This window comes from Solanum tuberosum, unplaced genomic scaffold (genome assembly GCF_000226075.1).
Source record: "Solanum tuberosum cultivar DM 1-3 516 R44 unplaced genomic scaffold, SolTub_3.0 scf00126, whole genome shotgun sequence".
NCBI lineage: Eukaryota > Viridiplantae > Streptophyta > Magnoliopsida > Solanales > Solanaceae > Solanum > Solanum tuberosum.
The window spans coordinates 623,649-642,111 of NW_006239051.1; the positions used below are offsets into that span (position 1 = coordinate 623,649).

The 18,463-nt window shown below is 33.5% G+C and overlaps 2 protein-coding genes across 3 annotated transcripts; one reads left to right on the top strand and one right to left on the bottom strand.

Moving 5' to 3' along the window:
• The first annotated feature begins 3,027 nt into the window (after window positions 1-3,027).
• Window positions 3,028-9,526, top strand: LOC102605976 (phosphatidylinositol 4-kinase gamma 3). Of its 2 annotated transcripts, XM_006350492.2 has the most exons (4): window positions 3,028-3,217; window positions 3,321-3,378; window positions 7,114-8,506; window positions 8,965-9,526. In XM_006350492.2, the coding sequence occupies exons 3-4, from the start codon at window positions 7,142-7,144 to the stop codon at window positions 9,340-9,342; spliced, it is 1,743 nt and encodes a 580-aa protein (XP_006350554.1). In that variant the 5' UTR covers window positions 3,028-3,217; window positions 3,321-3,378; window positions 7,114-7,141; the 3' UTR covers window positions 9,343-9,526. The 2 variants fall into 2 exon arrangements, with proteins under 2 accessions (XP_006350554.1, XP_015165626.1); XM_015310140.1 differs by lacking the exon at window positions 3,321-3,378 and having other exon boundaries at window positions 3,029-3,217.
• Window positions 9,527-10,286: 760 nt separating this feature from the next.
• LOC102606318 (probable pectinesterase/pectinesterase inhibitor 61) lies at window positions 10,287-14,528 on the bottom strand. Its single transcript, XM_006350493.2, has 3 exons — window positions 13,236-14,528; window positions 12,866-13,002; window positions 10,287-11,286 (listed from the first exon to the last, which is right to left on the bottom strand). The coding sequence occupies exons 1-3, from the start codon at window positions 14,156-14,158 to the stop codon at window positions 10,589-10,591; spliced, it is 1,758 nt and encodes a 585-aa protein (XP_006350555.1). The 5' UTR covers window positions 14,159-14,528; the 3' UTR covers window positions 10,287-10,588.
• Window positions 14,529-18,463: the final 3,935 nt, after the last annotated feature.

The window sequence follows — 18,463 nt, forward strand, 5'->3', positions numbered from 1 at the left end:
AAAATTATATTTATATAGTATAATTTTTTAATAGAAAAATATTTATAATTATCATAAAAATAAGGAGTAGTAAATATTATTATACATGGTATTAAAAAAAATGTAAATATACATAAATGTGAAAAATGGTGTATAAAAAGGATTTAAAGGGACATATTTGTCATTTACCTATTTTATCCCGGGATAAGTTATCGCGGAATTACTATACCACCTATGGGGAGGGATAACTTATCCCGGTACTAATTATTAATCCCGGGATAAGTTATCCCGAACTTGCCAACCAAACAACAAATTAAGTGGTACTATAATTTAATCCCGGGATTATTTGTACTTATCCTTTACACCAAACGACCCCTTAGGGAATTATTAAATATTTAAATTAATTTTGCCTATTTTTTTCTCTATGTTTTTCTAAAATCTTATAATTTGAGAACTTCATACGTTACTGTTAAATCAATATATATCTAGTTAATTTCATAGATATATTTTATAATACTACTGAGGACAAACATCAGAGTTGTTTTAGTTATTGGTGGAACTTCAATCTTAATAATTTTAAGGGATAAGACACAAGTATCTCCAGACTATGACAAAAATCTTAAAGACACACCTTAACTAAATTAAGGTTCTATTATCCAACCTATAGCTGAGGAAGAGCCAATACCAAAACCTATGTATGCTGCACAAATCCAGCATATATTCTTCATTGGTAGGGGTGGGCATGGTATGGTACAATACGATATTTGAAAGTTTCGATACCGTAATTTTGATATTCGATTTTGAAAACGTTATATCATAACCACACCAATTTAATTCGGTATGGTTCGGTATCTTGAAGTACGATTTTGATATTTTACGGTATGGTAAATCAGTAACCATAATTTGTTCAATTTCGACTAATATATACTCGTATAATAGAGTATTATGATTTCGACTATTAAAAAAGGTTTCAATTGTATCATACTAACACATTACACATGTATAAATATATATGCAAAATAAAGTACTAAAAATACTTTTGTTAATCAATTACAATTCGAATGCATTTCAATCAAAATATATAGTTTTTAGCTTCTAAACGTTTAGTTTATACTAATACTAGGTTGCATGTTTGTTAATATTTTAATAATGTATATGTTAGTTATGTAACTATATAATCGGTATGGTATTCAATATATTTCGGTATGGTATATCTAAATACCAAATACCATATCAAATATATAAAAAAATATATATATATATATCATATACCACACCAAATACCATAATATCAAAATCACTGTATTAAAATTTTCGATATGGTATGGTATTTCGGCATATACCATACCATGTCCATCCCTACCTCCCTCTAACAATAGTTGTTCATTATTGGTTTGACACGGGAATTAAAAAACAACAAATGAAAAGGGTAATTTTACCAAATTCCCCTTATTAAATATAAGCCATTTTGGTAACTGGCTGTTATATTAATTACCAGTAGCAATATGAGTAAGTTATTTTAAACATTGAAAAATGAGTAGTATTTAATAGCAAGAGTAAATAGATATAACATGGTAAATTATTCATTGGTTTTATCAACTAGACAATTATTATTGGATATCCCAATATAGTTTAGTGGACAAGTAAAGATGAATGGAGATAATATTAAAATTATATTTTTATCCCTATTTATATAAGTATTAACTTTAGATTTTAAATACGTACCCTACCGTTATTATTGTATTCAAGTTTTCTATTTAACCAGAAGGAAAATAGGTTTATTTTAGTAATAACGTATTTTAATTGATGGAAATAAAAGGGGGAAAACCAACAATATTTTCTTATCGGTTAACTTGAAAATCAAATCGTTAAGAATCATAAAATATTCAACCGAAACTAATAACAAATATTTTATTAATTTAATTATTAGTTTAGCATACTTACAAATTGAAAATCGATAAATCGAACCGCATTACATAGTACTTTAGATCATAGATGTGGCTGTGTACTAAGATCCTTGACTATAATCTAATCTTACTTAATAGAAGAGGCATGTAAAGTTTGCTGACTTGGCTAAATACAATTGGCTATCATTCGTATTTGCCATGTCATATATATCTTGGTGGACAAGTTCTGTTGTTTTTACCTTCCTTTTTTTAACAGTCCTTGTTACCTAAGTTAAAAGGGTAAATCTTTTTAAATTTTTTTCATGTCAATTAAAATAATAATAAATACAAATGATAGTATTTTAAATTATCCTTCTTTAGTGTCAAGAGTATTAGTTGAAGAATATTGTACTTTAATTTTAAATTTCTAAAGTAATAATCACTTTAGGTTAAATTTTATGGACGAAAACAACAAGTTAAAATAAAAGTATAAAACAAAGAAAATATAAATTTCGATGATTCCCTGAGATAAAAAAAGAAGAAGATACAAATCACTTGTCCTTGCTCATAAATATTTTTTGTTTCTTTTCAAAAAAAAATTTAATGACATGTAGAAAGTTTTAGTTAAGTAATTAGCCACATTAAGTGTATATATATCACATTAAAGTAGTAATATACAGAATCATTTCGTTATAATTTAGTATAAAAATTATAGATATTTTGCATTCATCTATTTTTTGGTATATTAATAAATGTAAAAGAATCTTAGTTTTTGTTTGCATTATAACTTTTCTAATTAAACTTTTTGAAATGTATCTATTTCTAACTAATGAGTATATAAGCAACTCAATAAAAAGGTAAAAAAAAAAAGAAAAAAGACAAACAATACACAAATATTCTCTAATTTAAGTGTATACAAAATTGAGCAATTGAGCAAGTAGATATATATGGATACATACACATCTTATTTAAATATTTACTTATACACTTCAACAATGGAAGAGCATAAATTTAGCTGAAATCAAATTAAAAAATTAAAAAATACGTCTATCTATTACGAAAAAAGAAACAAACACTAATTAAGTTCTAGAATATTCAAATATTGTAAAAAAAAAAAAAGGCCGTTTCTTACGGTGAAAGAGTGTAAAAAGTTCCATTTCTATATATGCATTGCAGGTTTGCTAATTATCATTACTCCTTTGTTTAAGCTAAAATCCTCTCTACTCAGTGAAAAGGAGAAAGGGATCATCACTCTTGCAGGCTGAAGCAAGCCTGATGAGGGCAAAATTCACAGTGGATATTGTTGTATGCGAAAAGATTCAAGTTTTGCTTTGATTTCTCTTCTCTTTCTGGTAAGAAATTCACATATTTCGCTATTTTTTGTTCGGTATTGTTAGTGTATCTTTGTTTGTAGCTTAAAACCCAAAATCCCCTTTTTGCTGGAAAAATTGTTAGGTTTGGTGAGCTGAAGGTGACTGAATCGGGTCTCAATTGAACCTAAGTTCGTGTGCAGGTTTACTCCGATGCCTATTCAGGGCATATTTGTTTGAAATCTGTAGTTGCTGCTGTTAATTTTAGTAGTGTAGAATTATGGTTTTATAATTGTGGTTTTGTTGACTGATTAACAACATTATTGTTTGGGATAATTAATCATGTGCTTAATCTGTGAGCAAAATTTGATTTGTGGCAATCTGGTAACTAGTTTTCCTGAATATAGAAGAAATGTAGCCAATGTATAGTGTAATAAAGAGTAATGGAAACTAAATAGTAAGAAGCATAAGTCAATAAAATGTGAGAATTGAAACTGAGATCTTGCTTTTGTTGACTACAAAGTGAACTCTATACAAACAGTTGATTTGGTTAGGGAATGATGCTTTTCAACGTAAAAGTTGAAAAGGCAGCAATGTGATTGACAGACTGATACAAACTTCATGATTGTACTTTCACCATTTGAACTTCTAAGTCTAAACCTAAAACTGAAACCCTACATAAATTAAAAAGAAGAAGAAAGAGGAAATCCTTATCATGGATCCAAGTGAGTTTCTAATAAGCACAACTCATAGCTGGGGAAATGAATAACGCATAATAAACACATCCTTATCAGCAGTGGCGTAGCCCGTACGTAAGATTTTGTCTAAATAAACACTATTGTAAATGTTCTCAAAAATAGACACTAACATAAATGTTAATCATTGTGGTACTAATTGACGGAAGTAAATGTTTCAAGAAGTTTAACGGTCGGTCTACTCCCTTCGTTCGCTTTACTTGTCCTCTGTACTAAAAATACATTTTCACTTTTACTTATTACTTTTAGCATGCAGTGAGAAAAAGATTTTTTTCATGTTTTACCCTTAGCATTAGTTACTTATTTCCCAAATCATTTCTCGAGACCTAAAACTAAACATCAATGAAGGTATTAAGGTCATATTAGTCATTGTTTTTTAAAGGGCATGCAAAGTCCAAACTAGACTAGTAAAAATGAATGGAGGGAGTATGTTGTTACCCTGTCCATACACTATCACTTCAAAAGGAAAATAATAACAAAACATTAGTTTCAAAGAGCCGCTGGTCTGTTGGTTTGTTTGATGTTTATTGAAGGGGAGGTCGGTGTATCGAATCCTTTGAGGATCTCTTTTTAAAGAAACATATAAATGCTAAAAAAACAATGACAAATTCGTAAATTTTGGGGGAATTGATCCGCGCCATTCATTAAGAAAACTCAACGCTGGACCAGTGAACTAAGAGCTGGAATGTGTTAAGCGGTGTTACTTTCTCTTATATCTTGTGATATTTGTTCTCTCACTCAATCAATCATACAAATTTAGTTAAACTGTCCAGAAAAGCAGTGTCGGATGACACCACTTAGCGGAACGTGTGTTCCCTTACTTATCAGAAAATAACATATATAAATGAACAACCATAAGGCCTAAAGTTGTTATAGATTCTTAACATTTTGTGGATTAAAGAGTTAATTATTTTCTTTCTGATAAGAATTCAAAATTTTCGCTTTCATGTTCCCATAGTTAGTGTATCTTTGTTTCTTGCTTAAACCCCCAAAACTCTTTTTCTCTTTGGTCCTCTTTGCTGGAACTAGGGGTGGCAAAAATGGCCCAAGCTCATCTAACCCGCCCAATGACTTGCAGTTTGGGCAACGATACAATTTTCTGATGGGCTGATTTGGGCATAGCCTATTTCTACCCGTGAAAGTGCCCAAATCCAACCCATGAAAGCACCTATTTTACATCAATGTTTGTTTTTCCCACTTTTGTATTTTGTCATTTATGAGGAAATTGAGATTATGCTTATCTTCAGTTATTATTCAATGCTACTTATTATTGTGACTTAATGCTTCTTCTTTTTTCCTTTTGAAGATTCCTGGACAACTTTAAGTCTAGATTTCAATTCTTTTAAAGGCTTAATATGATTGGTTATTATTTTCTCTAATGTTTTGAAGTAATGATTACTTTGACTGTTAAATTCTAAAATTAATAAAGACATATTAATTTAACAATGACACAAAAATTATCATTCAAAATTTTTTCCAAGTTATTGAATTTGATGTACGTACAAATTATCATTAAAAATTTTCCAAGGTATTGAGTTTTTCCTTTTGAGTGTAAGTATGCATTATTATGTGTTGTGATTATATGGTTATACGTAATTACTAGCTTACATGTAATAATCGTTCTATGTAAAGTATTTGTTTATACAAGCATCTCTATGTTCGAATATTTGAAATGATAAGATTGAATTATTGTTGTTGATTTAATTAATAGGTTTTGTTGAGAACGTTTGTTGATGTCTATATTGGTATATCTAGTGAATTGATTTTTGCTACCAGATATAATAATTGAGTAGTTGATGTTATCTTGGTGGGGTTTCCGGAAAAGAGTTTGTGAGTTGATGGTGACTGAATTCGGTCTCAATTAAACCTTAGCTATTTTGCTGGTTTACTACTTACACTTGGGGTTTTGCTAAAAATTTACCTGTAGTTCCATGTCTCTGCTCTGCTGTGCCTAATTCTTGGCTATTCATGGCGTATTTGTTTGAAATCTATAGTTGCTGTATTAATTTGAGGAATAATTTTTATACTAAAGTTTTGGTTTTTCAAAATGATGTATTATTGTGGTTTTGTTGACTGATTATCAACATGATTGTTTGAGATAATTAATCATGTGCTTAATCTGATGAGTAAAATTTGATTTGTGGTAACATATTAACTAGTTCTCCTGAATATAAAAGAAATGTAGCAAATGTCCAGTAACAATGAGTATTGGAAGCCAAATAGTAGCCAAGGGGATCATGAAAAGAACCATAGGCGAATAAAATCAGTATCTCGACATCCATCCGATATGGGAATGCAGAGCTTTTAGATCTGATTTTGTTGACTACAAAATGAACTCTATACCAACAGTTGATTTGTTAGAGAATGACATTTCTCAATAAATAAGTTGAAATTGCAGCAATCTGATAGATGAACTGATAGAAACTTCATGATTCTACCATACCAACTAGACCTCCTTTCACCATTTTAACCTTCAAGTCTAGGCCTAAAACTGAAACCCTAGACCCTATGTAACAAATTTTTAAAAAAGGAAGAAGAAAAGGAAATCCTTCTCATTGATCCAAATGAGTTTCTCATAAACACAGCTCATAACTGGGAAACTGAAAACCATAGAATACAGCATCCATATCAGAAAACAGCAAATATAAAGTTTTTCTAGATTCTGAACATTGTTGGATGAAAGAGTTAATTCATTTTCTTTCTGGTAAGAAATTTATGTTCTTACTATCACATTGTCCAGTCTTGCAGGTGTTTAGCGTGTCCTTCTTGCTGAAACTCCAAAACACTCTTTCTTGTAGTCCTCATCTCTTGAATAAATAGTTCATGTTATCATGGTGATGTTTGTGAAAATGCTAAAAGTTGGTGAGCTGAGGTCTGACTTGGTTTTGACTTAGACCTTAGTTCTAGTGCTGGTTTGCTGTTGACACTTGGGATTTTGCTGCAGTGCCTTAAATTCCACGTTTCTCCTTTTGTTATTCCCAATTCTTGGCCATTGAGAGCATATTTGTTTCAATCTCTAACTGTAGTGTTGATTTTAGCTGCAACTTGTGAGTTTCCAAGGTCTTAGCATTTTAAATTATAGTTATTTGTGCCTTTTCTAATTGTTGATGGGTTAATCAGGTATGATGCATCACAATTATTATTTATCATATACTAACTCTAATGAGTAAATTTGATTTGTAGGGAAAGAAGTCCTTAACTTTAGGGAACAATGTCTATTGCTACTGTTGCGCTTAGTCCAGTCCATGAAGATCATTTGAACTTAGCAAGCTGTTTGGCAGGCCAATACGGTTCCCGGTCCAATGATTCAATCTTGATTTTTTTGACCGTAGGTGGGTCTGTAATTCCCTTGCGTGTTAAGGAGTCCGATTCTATTGCTTCTGTGAAATCTAAAATCCAGACATTCAAAGGTTTCTTTGTGAAGAGGCAGAAGCTTGTCTTTGATGGAAAGGAGTTGGCTCGGAACAATTCCCGTGTGGGGGACTATGGGGTTGCTGATGGTAACATTTTGCATTTGGTTCTTCGTCTGTCTGATTTACAAGCTATTACTGTTAGGACAGTGTGTGGTCAGGAGTTTGAGTTCCATGTCGATAGAAAGAGAAATGTTGGTTATGTGAAACAGCAGATTGCAAAGAAGGGGAGAGATTTTCGTGATCTCAGGGAACAGGAACTAATACTTGATGGTGTGGAACTAGAAGATAAGAGGCTGATAAATGATATTTGTAAAAGCAACGATGCAGTGATTCACTTGTTGGTGCGTAAATCAGCTAAAGTACAGGCTCAAGCCGTGAAAACAGATTTTGAAGTTTCAGTTGTAGCATCAGCATCAAATGAGAAAGGGTCTGATGCAGTAGAGAAGCTCCAAGAGAGGTTTCATGCTGTTGGACTCAATACTGTGCCAAGAAGTTTTATTTTGGAACCATTGATTGTCAATCCTAAGATCACACCATCGCCAGTGGTTAAGCAGCTGATTGGTAGCACTTTTGATGGGATAGCAAAGGGTCACCAACCAATTAGGTCTTCTGAAGGATCAGGGGGTGCTTATTTCATGCTAGATTCATGTGCTCAGAATTATGTCTCTGTTTTTAAACCAACAGATGAGGAGCCTATGGCTGTGAATAATCCCCGGGGGCTTCCATTGTCTGTAGATGGTGAGGGGTTGAAGAAGGGCACACGTGTAGGAGAGGGGGCATTTAGGGAGGTTGCTGCATATATTTTGGATCATCCCAAGTCGGGACCTCGCTCAACTTGTTGTGATGAGAAGGGATTTGCTGGGGTTCCTCCCACAGTTATGGTCAAGTGTTTCCATACTGGTTTCAATCATGCTGAAGGCTGTGAATATTCATCCAAGAGTCTTAAGATTGGGTCGCTGCAGATGTTCAGGAAGAACTGTGGAAGTTGTGAGGATTTTGGTCCTCTTGCTTTTCCTGTTGATGATGTACACAGGATTTCGGTGCTGGACATAAGGTTGGCTAATGCAGATAGGCATGCTGGAAACATTTTGGTTCAGAAAGATGATAAGGATGGTCAGCTTGTGCTTATACCAATTGATCATGGCTACTGCTTGCCTGAAAATGTAAGTGTCTCAACTCAGCATCCAATATTCACCAAATAGAACTATAGAAGCACGTAGTAATCTTAGATGGCATATCCTAAGATGATATGGGTATTAATTAACTTCTCTTCTGATTCCCTTTACTGGGTCTATTTCAGGCCTTTTTATGACTTCTATGGTGATGTATATATTTTCTATGATCAGTTTTAGAAGAATATATGTTTTATGAGGAGTATGATATAGGTTAAGAGAGTATTCCCTGGTATGCATCATTTTTTGCTCATTCACTCTAGATCATGGTACACTAGGTGTTGATTCAGTCTTTCATCCTATGCTTCTTGTGTTATCTGCCAATTTGTGGAATGTGATTGCATTAATCAAGACTACTTCTCCGTGCCCTGATTTTTCTTTTCCAGTTATGGTTCCCCACTCATTTTTTACCCCATCCCATCCTCTAATTTCCCCCTTTTCTAATACAGTTTGAAGATTGTACTTTTGATTGGCTCTACTGGCCTCAAGCACAACAACCTTACTCTGCTGAGACAATTGCATACATAAACTCTCTTGATGCCGAGAAAGACATTGAGCTTCTGAAGTTTCATGGTTGGACCATGTCCCTTGCTTGTGCACGTGTACTTCGCATCTCTACTATGCTTCTGAAGAAAGGTGCAGAGAGAGGTCTCACCCCTTCTGCAATTGGAGGAATCATGTGCAGGGAAACACTGAAGAAGGAGTCTATCATTGAGCAGATTGTTGAAGAAGCTGAAGAGAGTGTGCTCCCAGGAACAAGTGAGGCAGCATTCTTGCAGTCTGTTTCGGTCATCATGGATCGACGCCTTGGTGACCTGATTAAGTAAATGTGTATGAAGATGTAAATTTTGTGCATATATTAATAGTTACCTGGTTGAAACTAAATCTGGGGAAGGTGGGATGTGAATGTGGTGTTTGTAGGGCCTCTTAACTTGAAATATTTAGTTTTTTGTTATTGTGGAAATATGACTTGATAAATATATCATACCTGTTATAGCTTTGTTGGCCTCATGACTATCCACATAGGGAATTGAACTTGGAGGCTCCTCCATCACTCATGATATGATGAATAAATTTTGACATCATGCGTTGGAAGTTATTGTAACGCACCAATTCTTCTCCTTCTCCTAATTGCCGAGCCAGAGGACTGGTCCACTTCAGCTTTGAAGCTTAATTTAAGGAGCAGAAAACTAGAGAAGGGCTTCAACTAGTATTGAGCATTTACTTCAGAGACTACAGCTGTCATTTGACCAATTTATTCACATACGTAGGGATAAGATATGCGTATATCTTAATCTCTTCAGATTTCACTTGTGGGATTACATAGGAATATTTTTATTGGTCTGAATTCAACGGATTTCAAATCATCCATTTCTGATCCTTAGTTGCCTAAGTTACCAAACGAATCAATCTCCATAACTCTACCTTTATTCTATGCCTTGGGACCCTTGACATTCTTACGTGTTTACTTTAAATTTCAGTAAAGCTAGAGAGCACTAACACCATAAGTTGGTTTTGTTCTTCTGTCAGCATCACATTGATAGGAGACCTTTTTACTAAGCTTCTTGCTAGCTACTAACTTCTGCACAAGTCCAAGTGCATATGATTGTTCTGGTTTTCCACCCTTTTTGGTGCTTGCTTTGGGGTCCGACTATCGAAAGTCTCACTTTGGGGTAAAGCATCTCAGTACCAAAGACGACTCCATACCTGAGAGGAGAGGGGCACGAATGGGAGCCTTGCATTTATTTAAGGGGATACACATCTACAAAAGTCACCATCAATTTGAAACTCAATCAATTGAATGTAATGTAAAACTGGCACTTTTTCAATTGAACCAATAGTTTTTTTGCTAGTATGTTCTAATTACAACAAAAAGGAAATTACAACATTTATCATTTAATGAAGAGGTATCTCTAGAATGTTGCAGATTTGCTCTTCAGTCAGTTCACCAATAAAGCAAAATTGCAACTAAACGGCTTATAAATTATTGCACTTTGGAATTAAATAATAATGGTACATACTTATTTATATACCAACTGCAAAAACCATAAATCTGATATTTATACCTTCCTTTTAAGTACTTAGTCCTGCCAAGAAAGACACCCCAGTTGAAGGCAACCAAGATGATCCATAAATAAACTTTGATACAGTGAACTTGCTGGCCTCTTCGACAGACTTAATCACCCGATACCCTGGCCAAGTAACACGTTGCCCCACGGCTGCTCCTGGCCCAAAGTTCATGTATTCACCATAATACAATGTGTTCAGCGCGAAATCACCATTCCACTCAAGCCAACCATGTGGGTGTATATGATCACCCATGTTAGATAACATGTAAACTGTTCGCGAATACATCTTCCATGGTCGACCTAGATATGTAGAAAAGCTTCCTTTAGATGCCTGGAGGTCAGGTGTTGCCATGATTTTGCAAGCATGGATTGAAATGCCAGTGTTTTGGTTAGGGTCTTTCCTGTTTTGGGCTGTGATGGTGTTCTTTTGATTAGCCATCGGCTTTCGAGCATAGATGTTACAGTTTTGGAGGACCACTGCTGCATTTCCAAAAATGAAATCTACTGTCCCATAGATATCACACTCGCGATAGAATTGGCGCTGTGAATGCACGTAGAGGGTGTCTTGGTATCCAATAACATTGCAGCGGAAGACAACAGCGTGATCACCTCCGATACGGAGGGCTACTGCTTGATGATTGTTTGGCCCAGCATAGTTCTCAAATGTCATATCCCTTGCAATAAAACCAGCTCCAGTTGCAGCTGCATGTTCATTAATAAATTTCTAAGAAATTACTACAACAATATACCCAGTGAAATCCCACGAGTGGGGTTTGGAGAGGATAAATTAAGTATACGCAGGTTTTACCACTTTTTAGTGGAGGTAGAGAGACTGTTTCCGAAAGACCTATAGTTTGAGTGCAACAAATCCAAATACAAAGAAGAAGAAAATAATATAGAAAACATAGCAACTAACACAGTGAACCAACAAAATAGTGCGGTAACCGAAACACAGTATAATAAGTATTTGTTCCATTTTCTACGTCTTTTTCCGGTATAGGATAGTCCCAAGGGGCCCTCACAATCCAAGCAGAACGACACAATTATCAAGGGTGTGTTGCATCACTGAGCTAATATCCCGTTGTGCGAGCCTCTAATCATGGGCCCACTATACCAAAAGCAAGAGAAACTCCATCCCTCTCTTTCCTTTTTTTCGACCCCATGTTCGTCACCAAACATATATTCTATCTCTATGGGAGATGTTAGAAGAGTACAAAATAACTAAGTTAAACACAAAGGTGAGCATAAGAGATGAATCAAAGGACATGGACAATAGTCATGACTCCACTTGCTCCTACTACAATAGCAATATTCCCTCTTTAAATTGTGGCCACCAAATTTAGTTAGGTCATAATCGCTATCCTTGATAGGCTTTGAAAATTTGAATGCAATAAATTAGATGGAACATGTAAAATTTCAACTCATGAGGTGCAAATCCTAATTACTTTTTGGGTGAGGTGGACCACATCAAAAGGACGAAAGAAGTGCAAAGGGCTAAGCAATAGAGGACTTCATTAGGATTAGGATTTAGTAGTTATAAGAAATTCATTGACATCACATGCACGGGCGTTTTCTACCACATGCTCTGCATAGCCGCCACTATAGCCCATAACTACCGTTTCCAAATTAGAATACTCTTTATTAAGATAATTTTTTGAAATGTTCAATTGAAACAAGATTTTAGTTGATATATCTAGATGAAATATTCTGACTATTTAAGAAGTTAAGTTGACTATGTATTAAGCCATAAATATAAGATGTACTATCGGGTCCATTTTACCTGCCTTGCGTATTAAAAGTGATTGATCCAAATACTCTCTCCATCAACTATATAAATTAAAGGATAAAATACAGAAATTCCATATTTTAGTTTACTTATTACCACTATCCCCTATAAGTTTTATAAATTTTCAAAATTCCTCATTTTCGTGCATCAGATTAGTGTATCTCGCGCATCAGATTAATGTATCAGCACTTATATTATTGTATCTCGCGCATCAGATTAGTGTATCATGTATAAAATGTACATCAGATTAGTATATCATGTATAAAATGTAATGTATCTTACTTAACGATTAATGTATCTCGTGCATCAGATTAATGTATCAGCGCTTATATTATTGTATCTGTTTGAGGGATTTCTGTAATTATAAACTTTTAAAGAATAAATTATAATTTTGCCTTAAAAGTATGTGATTTATGTAATTTGCCCTAAATTAAAATCTGTGCATAAAAATATGACTAATAAAATAGACGAAACATGGAGGAGTGAAAATTTTACCAAAGGAGGCAGTATGGAATGTTGTTAGGTGCTGAGATACACTTTTTCCTCCCGTAATCACCGTCTTCCCCTTCCCGTCCCCTATGAACATCACGTTCATTTTCTTCCTCCCTACTTTCAAATTATTTTCTTCATACCTGTCACTTATTTATTATATAATTAATAATAATAAAATGATTAAAACAATATGAAGTCAAATTGCTTAATGACTACGACAAAAAAAATGAAGAAAAAGTTTACTCTGCCACGTAAGTGAAAATAAAATTTTAAAAAAAGATTGGAAAGGGATCAGATACGTTACCAAAAAGTGAATCAAAAAGTTTTTTACTTTTCCAACTACTTGTCCCAAAAAAGATAATTTGCATTTTACCTTCCCGCCTTCACGTAAATTATGGTTCGGTGATTACTCTTTTCCGGCACCTTTTTTATCGCCTCAGCTATCGTCTTCACCGTTCCGCTACCGTCCTTCGCCACAATTATATCTGCTTGAATTGCCGACACTGATTTATTCATCAATTTTCTATCCCTCCGAGACATCCATTTTGGAAATTCATCATGATGTGTTTCAAATTCCATCAATCTACGCCGGCGATTCTGTATCGGAATCCTGGAGAAATCATCGTCTCCATTCGCGGCGGCGTAAATAGCGAGAGCATTACTCACCAATTCAGATAAGTCCTTGAGGTTCTCCGATATATGATCCTTCACATTCCCGGTGACGTTGGCGAATCCGTCGGTACACGTGTCATGATTCGTGAGAGCTGCGCTGAGCCACGTCATGACGTCCTGTGTAGATCCCGTCGGCGAATCTCCATCGCCGGAGAAAACAGAGTTTAACGAGTGTGAGAGAAGATCGACTGATTCTTCCAACAATTCAAGGCAATCGTCGTATGCCGATCTAATTTGAGTGTTCATTTGGAGGTTGTTGATATCGGAAGCTTTGTAAAGTCCTTTACCAAATCGCTGTAGAGTTAAATTGACGGAAATGTGAACGAGGTCACTGTCAGAAGCAGAGTTAGCTCCAGGATAATTAATCAGCGAATTGAGACAGAGAGATGGATACAGAGTACGACTACAGGTACGCGCCATTGCTTGACTTGGTTTATCAATTCTGTTTCCGGCCTTATGCCGAACTCCGATCAAAACCGCAACGGCAATTGCGGAAGCAATTAAAAGTACAGTGGCTGAAATTAACATGATTTTAATCTTAGAGTTCCGGGGATTAGGATTGGGAATTATCACCCTGCCGGAGGTTTCTCCGGGGTCCGGTTTACCTAATCGGCCATAACCCATTTTTATGAATTACAAAAAATGTGAACAAAATGAAAGTTAGTGAGTGAAAGAGTGTGAGGAAGAGTGGTGGAATTTTGTGAGTATATATTGGGCGGTGAGTATTGCTAATTAAGAAGAAGAATTTTAGTGGTTGGTGTGAAGTCGATGTCTTAGAGGAGAAGAGAATTAGCTGGCTTCGACTATATATAGTGATTAATTAGTGAGAGGAGCAAACCTCACACTTGAACAGTAGAATTTCGTATTTGATTTCTTCGTTCTTAATTAAAAATTTCGAGCAAGCTTTAAACATTTATTTTCTTTGTCCATTCATAGATTACGTTAGTGCTAAGAATGACGAATAGCAAATTGTAGTATACTTTATTGCTTTTTCTTAGGAAGAATATTTCTAGTGGCGTTCAGTTACTTCATTTGATATAGTTGGGGCGTAGGCGGAGGTAGCATATGCTTAGGGGCCTTTGATGGAAAATATTACTATTTTTACATGGTTAAAATTATTTTTTAGATATGTATAATAGATGTCGAACCCCCTTTCACTAGTTCGTGTGTTTATTTCTCAGATTTTGAATCCCCTTATTAAAAATCTTGGCTCCGCCACGGGGCGTTCATCTAAATCTCCTTGATAAATATATATGGCAACTTCTAAATTTTTGGCCAATTTTTTTTATGCATAAATTTTAAATCTTCAGAAAATAAGATTAGGTTGGTTTAGTGGTTCATGGAGTTTAAAATTCACATTAAAGTTTAAATAACAGAGGAAAAATGGCATTGGTTGATTTAGAAAGTATAATTATTGGTAATGAACTTTTAGCGACTAGATTATTATGACTTTTGAGGATGGAGAAATGGGACCAAATACAGTGGTTTGAAAATGAGTTATGATGGGATAAGTTATGTTGTGATTAGTTATAATGGGATAAGTTGTGTTGGGATTATTTTTTATTGAGTGTTTGGTTTGTTGTATTCAAAATAATAAATTTTAAGAACAATTTATTTGTTTACAAAAATGCCCTTCATTAATGTAAAAAGTGATATAACAAAAGGGTTGAAAGAGACATTTTTGTCATTTACCTATTTTATCCCGGGATAAGTTATCCCGGGATTACTATACCACCCAAGGAGAGGGATAACTTATCCCGGTACTAATTATTAATCCCGGGATAAGTTATCCCGAACTTACCAACCAAACAACAAAATAAGCGGTACTATAATTTAATCCCGGGACTATTTGGTATTATCCCTCACACCAAACGACCCCTAAGATTGTATTACATTTTTAAAAAGTAATAATACTATAATTATGTAATACCCATGCCTACTTATCTCAAGAATGATTTTTTTAAAAAGGCTTTTAAAAGTAAGAGCAACAAGAAATAATTTATAATGTGATCCACATAACTGATGCTAGTTGTTTAACTTTAAAGATGGATTTGAAATTTCTAAATCCAAAATATATGATTTAAAATTTATATTTTAATACAGTAGAAGAAGTCTCGCACGACTAACATCAATTGTTGATGTCCAGTGCAAATTACAAGGAGTACTTTAGTTGGTATTCTTTTTTCGAAGTTGTTACCTTTTAGATTCCTTTTCAGCCTCTCTTTTTTGAGATTCTGATACCATTGATTTTTCTGATTAGATGTGATATGTCTCTTGTAAAATTACACCACACCATTTAATTAATGGCAATAAATGATTTACTGTTAAATATGGTTCTTAGAGGCTACTAATTTTTATAAAATGTCCAAGTCTGACAAATCCAATAAGACAATAACATTTTTAACACTCGTTATTAATATGCATGCTTATTAATTACTGTTAAAAATAATTTTTATCGTAGTGTGTATATCTTAATATAATATGATGACTAAACATTCAATTATATCCATACAACAACTACCAGCTAAAACAAAATAATCCCAACCTCATTCTGTATATCTATTCTGTATAGTCTTTTAGTAATTATTTTTATTTTAAAGGGCTAATTAATAGTAGAAAGAATCTTGCATGACATTGACTAATTTTGACTGCCTAATTAAATATCCATTTTGCAATGTAAATACTACAATTTATTATAGAGACAAAAACACTTGTTTATTAGGACAAAGCATTAATTTTCTTGTGGCACTTAAACTGTTTGTTTGTCCTCCTTCATGAGCTTTATATATATGCTTCATTTCATGGTTGAAGGGGAAGTGGGTGGGGTAGGAGGCATGAAATTCTTTATAATCTTTTGATCCCAAACTTTAATTAAGCATATGATTTCCCATACTTTACCCAATCTCTTGCATAATTCAGATGTTGTTGCGTAGATAGCTAGGTGCCTTTTTGTGGTTACTTTACTTTAATTTGTCAATGATGGAGTCAAAATTATTACCAACATATTCAAAATATGAACAAACAAACACACAAAAAAGTTAACATTAATATATACATAAAAACTAATTTTAGTCATGTATAAATAATATCAAAGGGATTCCGATGAACCCGCCGAAAGTAGACCCCCTTGCTGTTTGTGGCAATTGTGTGTATATATGTTTGTGTGTGTAACCGTGTTATATTTTAAAGTTTTCAAAAGTCCATTCTCTCTTCTTTTTTCTTTTTTTTTTCTTTTTTTGATAGAAAAGAAAGAACCCACTAATCAGTGAAATGCTTTTCTTAGAGCAAAATTAAAAGATAAAACCGAGATAGGGAAAAGATGCAAAAGTGAAAAAAGGTTCAACAGGTCGGTGGCCGCTAGCCAGCTACGTACGTTATGCCCATTTAACATTTGGAATATTATGGGCGTCTGTTAAGACTTTATTAATGGCGTGAGTTGATCTGGAGGGACAAATAGACGTATTTTCAAATTCAAAATAGCTCTAACGTGGAAAACTAATAAAGGAGCATGATCGGTACTGCTGATCTGAGGCTTAGCTAAGATTGCGTAACATAAATAATTAATGCACTGAAAATATTAGTGTAAGTTACAAATCAAAATAGGGAATGTCACACAATTGTATATAGTGGTAGGGACATTATAAAAGCCAATCACATGAATGGTTGGTTAGTTTACTTTATCACAATTTCATCAAATTCATATGTCACTTTCGAAATGTTTGATTATTTGATGCATCATATTATATTATTCAACAGAGAGAATTATGATCTCAATTCCATGTTTAAGTTAGTTAATCAACGGAAAAGTGTTGTTTGGTGGAGTATAATATTTATTTACATCATTAGTCATTACCAACCTTACTGACTTATAGAATTCGATGATTGTTTTTTTCTCTTCATTTTTCCACAATAACTTGGTAGTCAATTAACTAACATTTCATATATTTATAATCAGAGATATAAAAGTTAATTATCTCATATGTTTCAATTTATATGGGCTTGATTCAAACCACGAGGATCATATTAATATATTGTAGTGTGAATTAGTCATTTTTGAAATAAAGTTTATAAAATTAAAAATCATATAAAAAATTCTATAAGTTGCTATAGTTAATTAATAATTCAGAATACAAGAAAAATATTTGAAAAAATTATGATAAAAAGTATTCTTCAATTGTCCAAATAGTAACTAAAATAAACAAATTAAAATCCAATGAGTAAAGTTTCAAGGTGAGGGCTGATAGTTGATATGCTAGATTTTTTATCTGCTTAGTTGAATAGTTGTAGTTGTTGCCGGTGTATATTCAATATATAATAAATAAATATATTACAAGTGTAGAATCAACACACACATATATAAAAAAGTATTCTTTGATTATCGTACTTACGTGCATTATTAACCATTTGAATTGAAGTGTTATGTAAAGTAAAAAAATCCCTTTAAAATCTACTTATTTTGAAAAGAGAGAAATTATTGAAAACACCCCTAAATTTGATGCATATTATTAATTTGATCTCCAAACTAGTAACAATCTTAACTAACTGAACTTAAATATACCTCTAATAATGCAATATGATATACACCCTATTTTTGTTTTACATACCTAAGTTTTTGAGAAAATTCCTTTGTTAATGATGAGTTCACTCTCTTACTCCCCCTCCCCCTATTGGGTTGGGTAATGGGAATGTGAATTTTTTAACTCATTAATCATTACATTATTAAATTGTCTATTAAGTAAGTTATAATTAGGGGTGTTCACGGGTTGGTTTGGGTCGATTATTGGTCAAAATCAAAACCAAACCAACTTAATCGGTTTTAAAATTATCAAAACCAAACCAAACCAAATATAATATACATTTATCGGTTTGGTTGTTTTCGGTTTTGGTTTGGTTTGGTTCGATTATTCAGTTATTAACCATACATAAAAA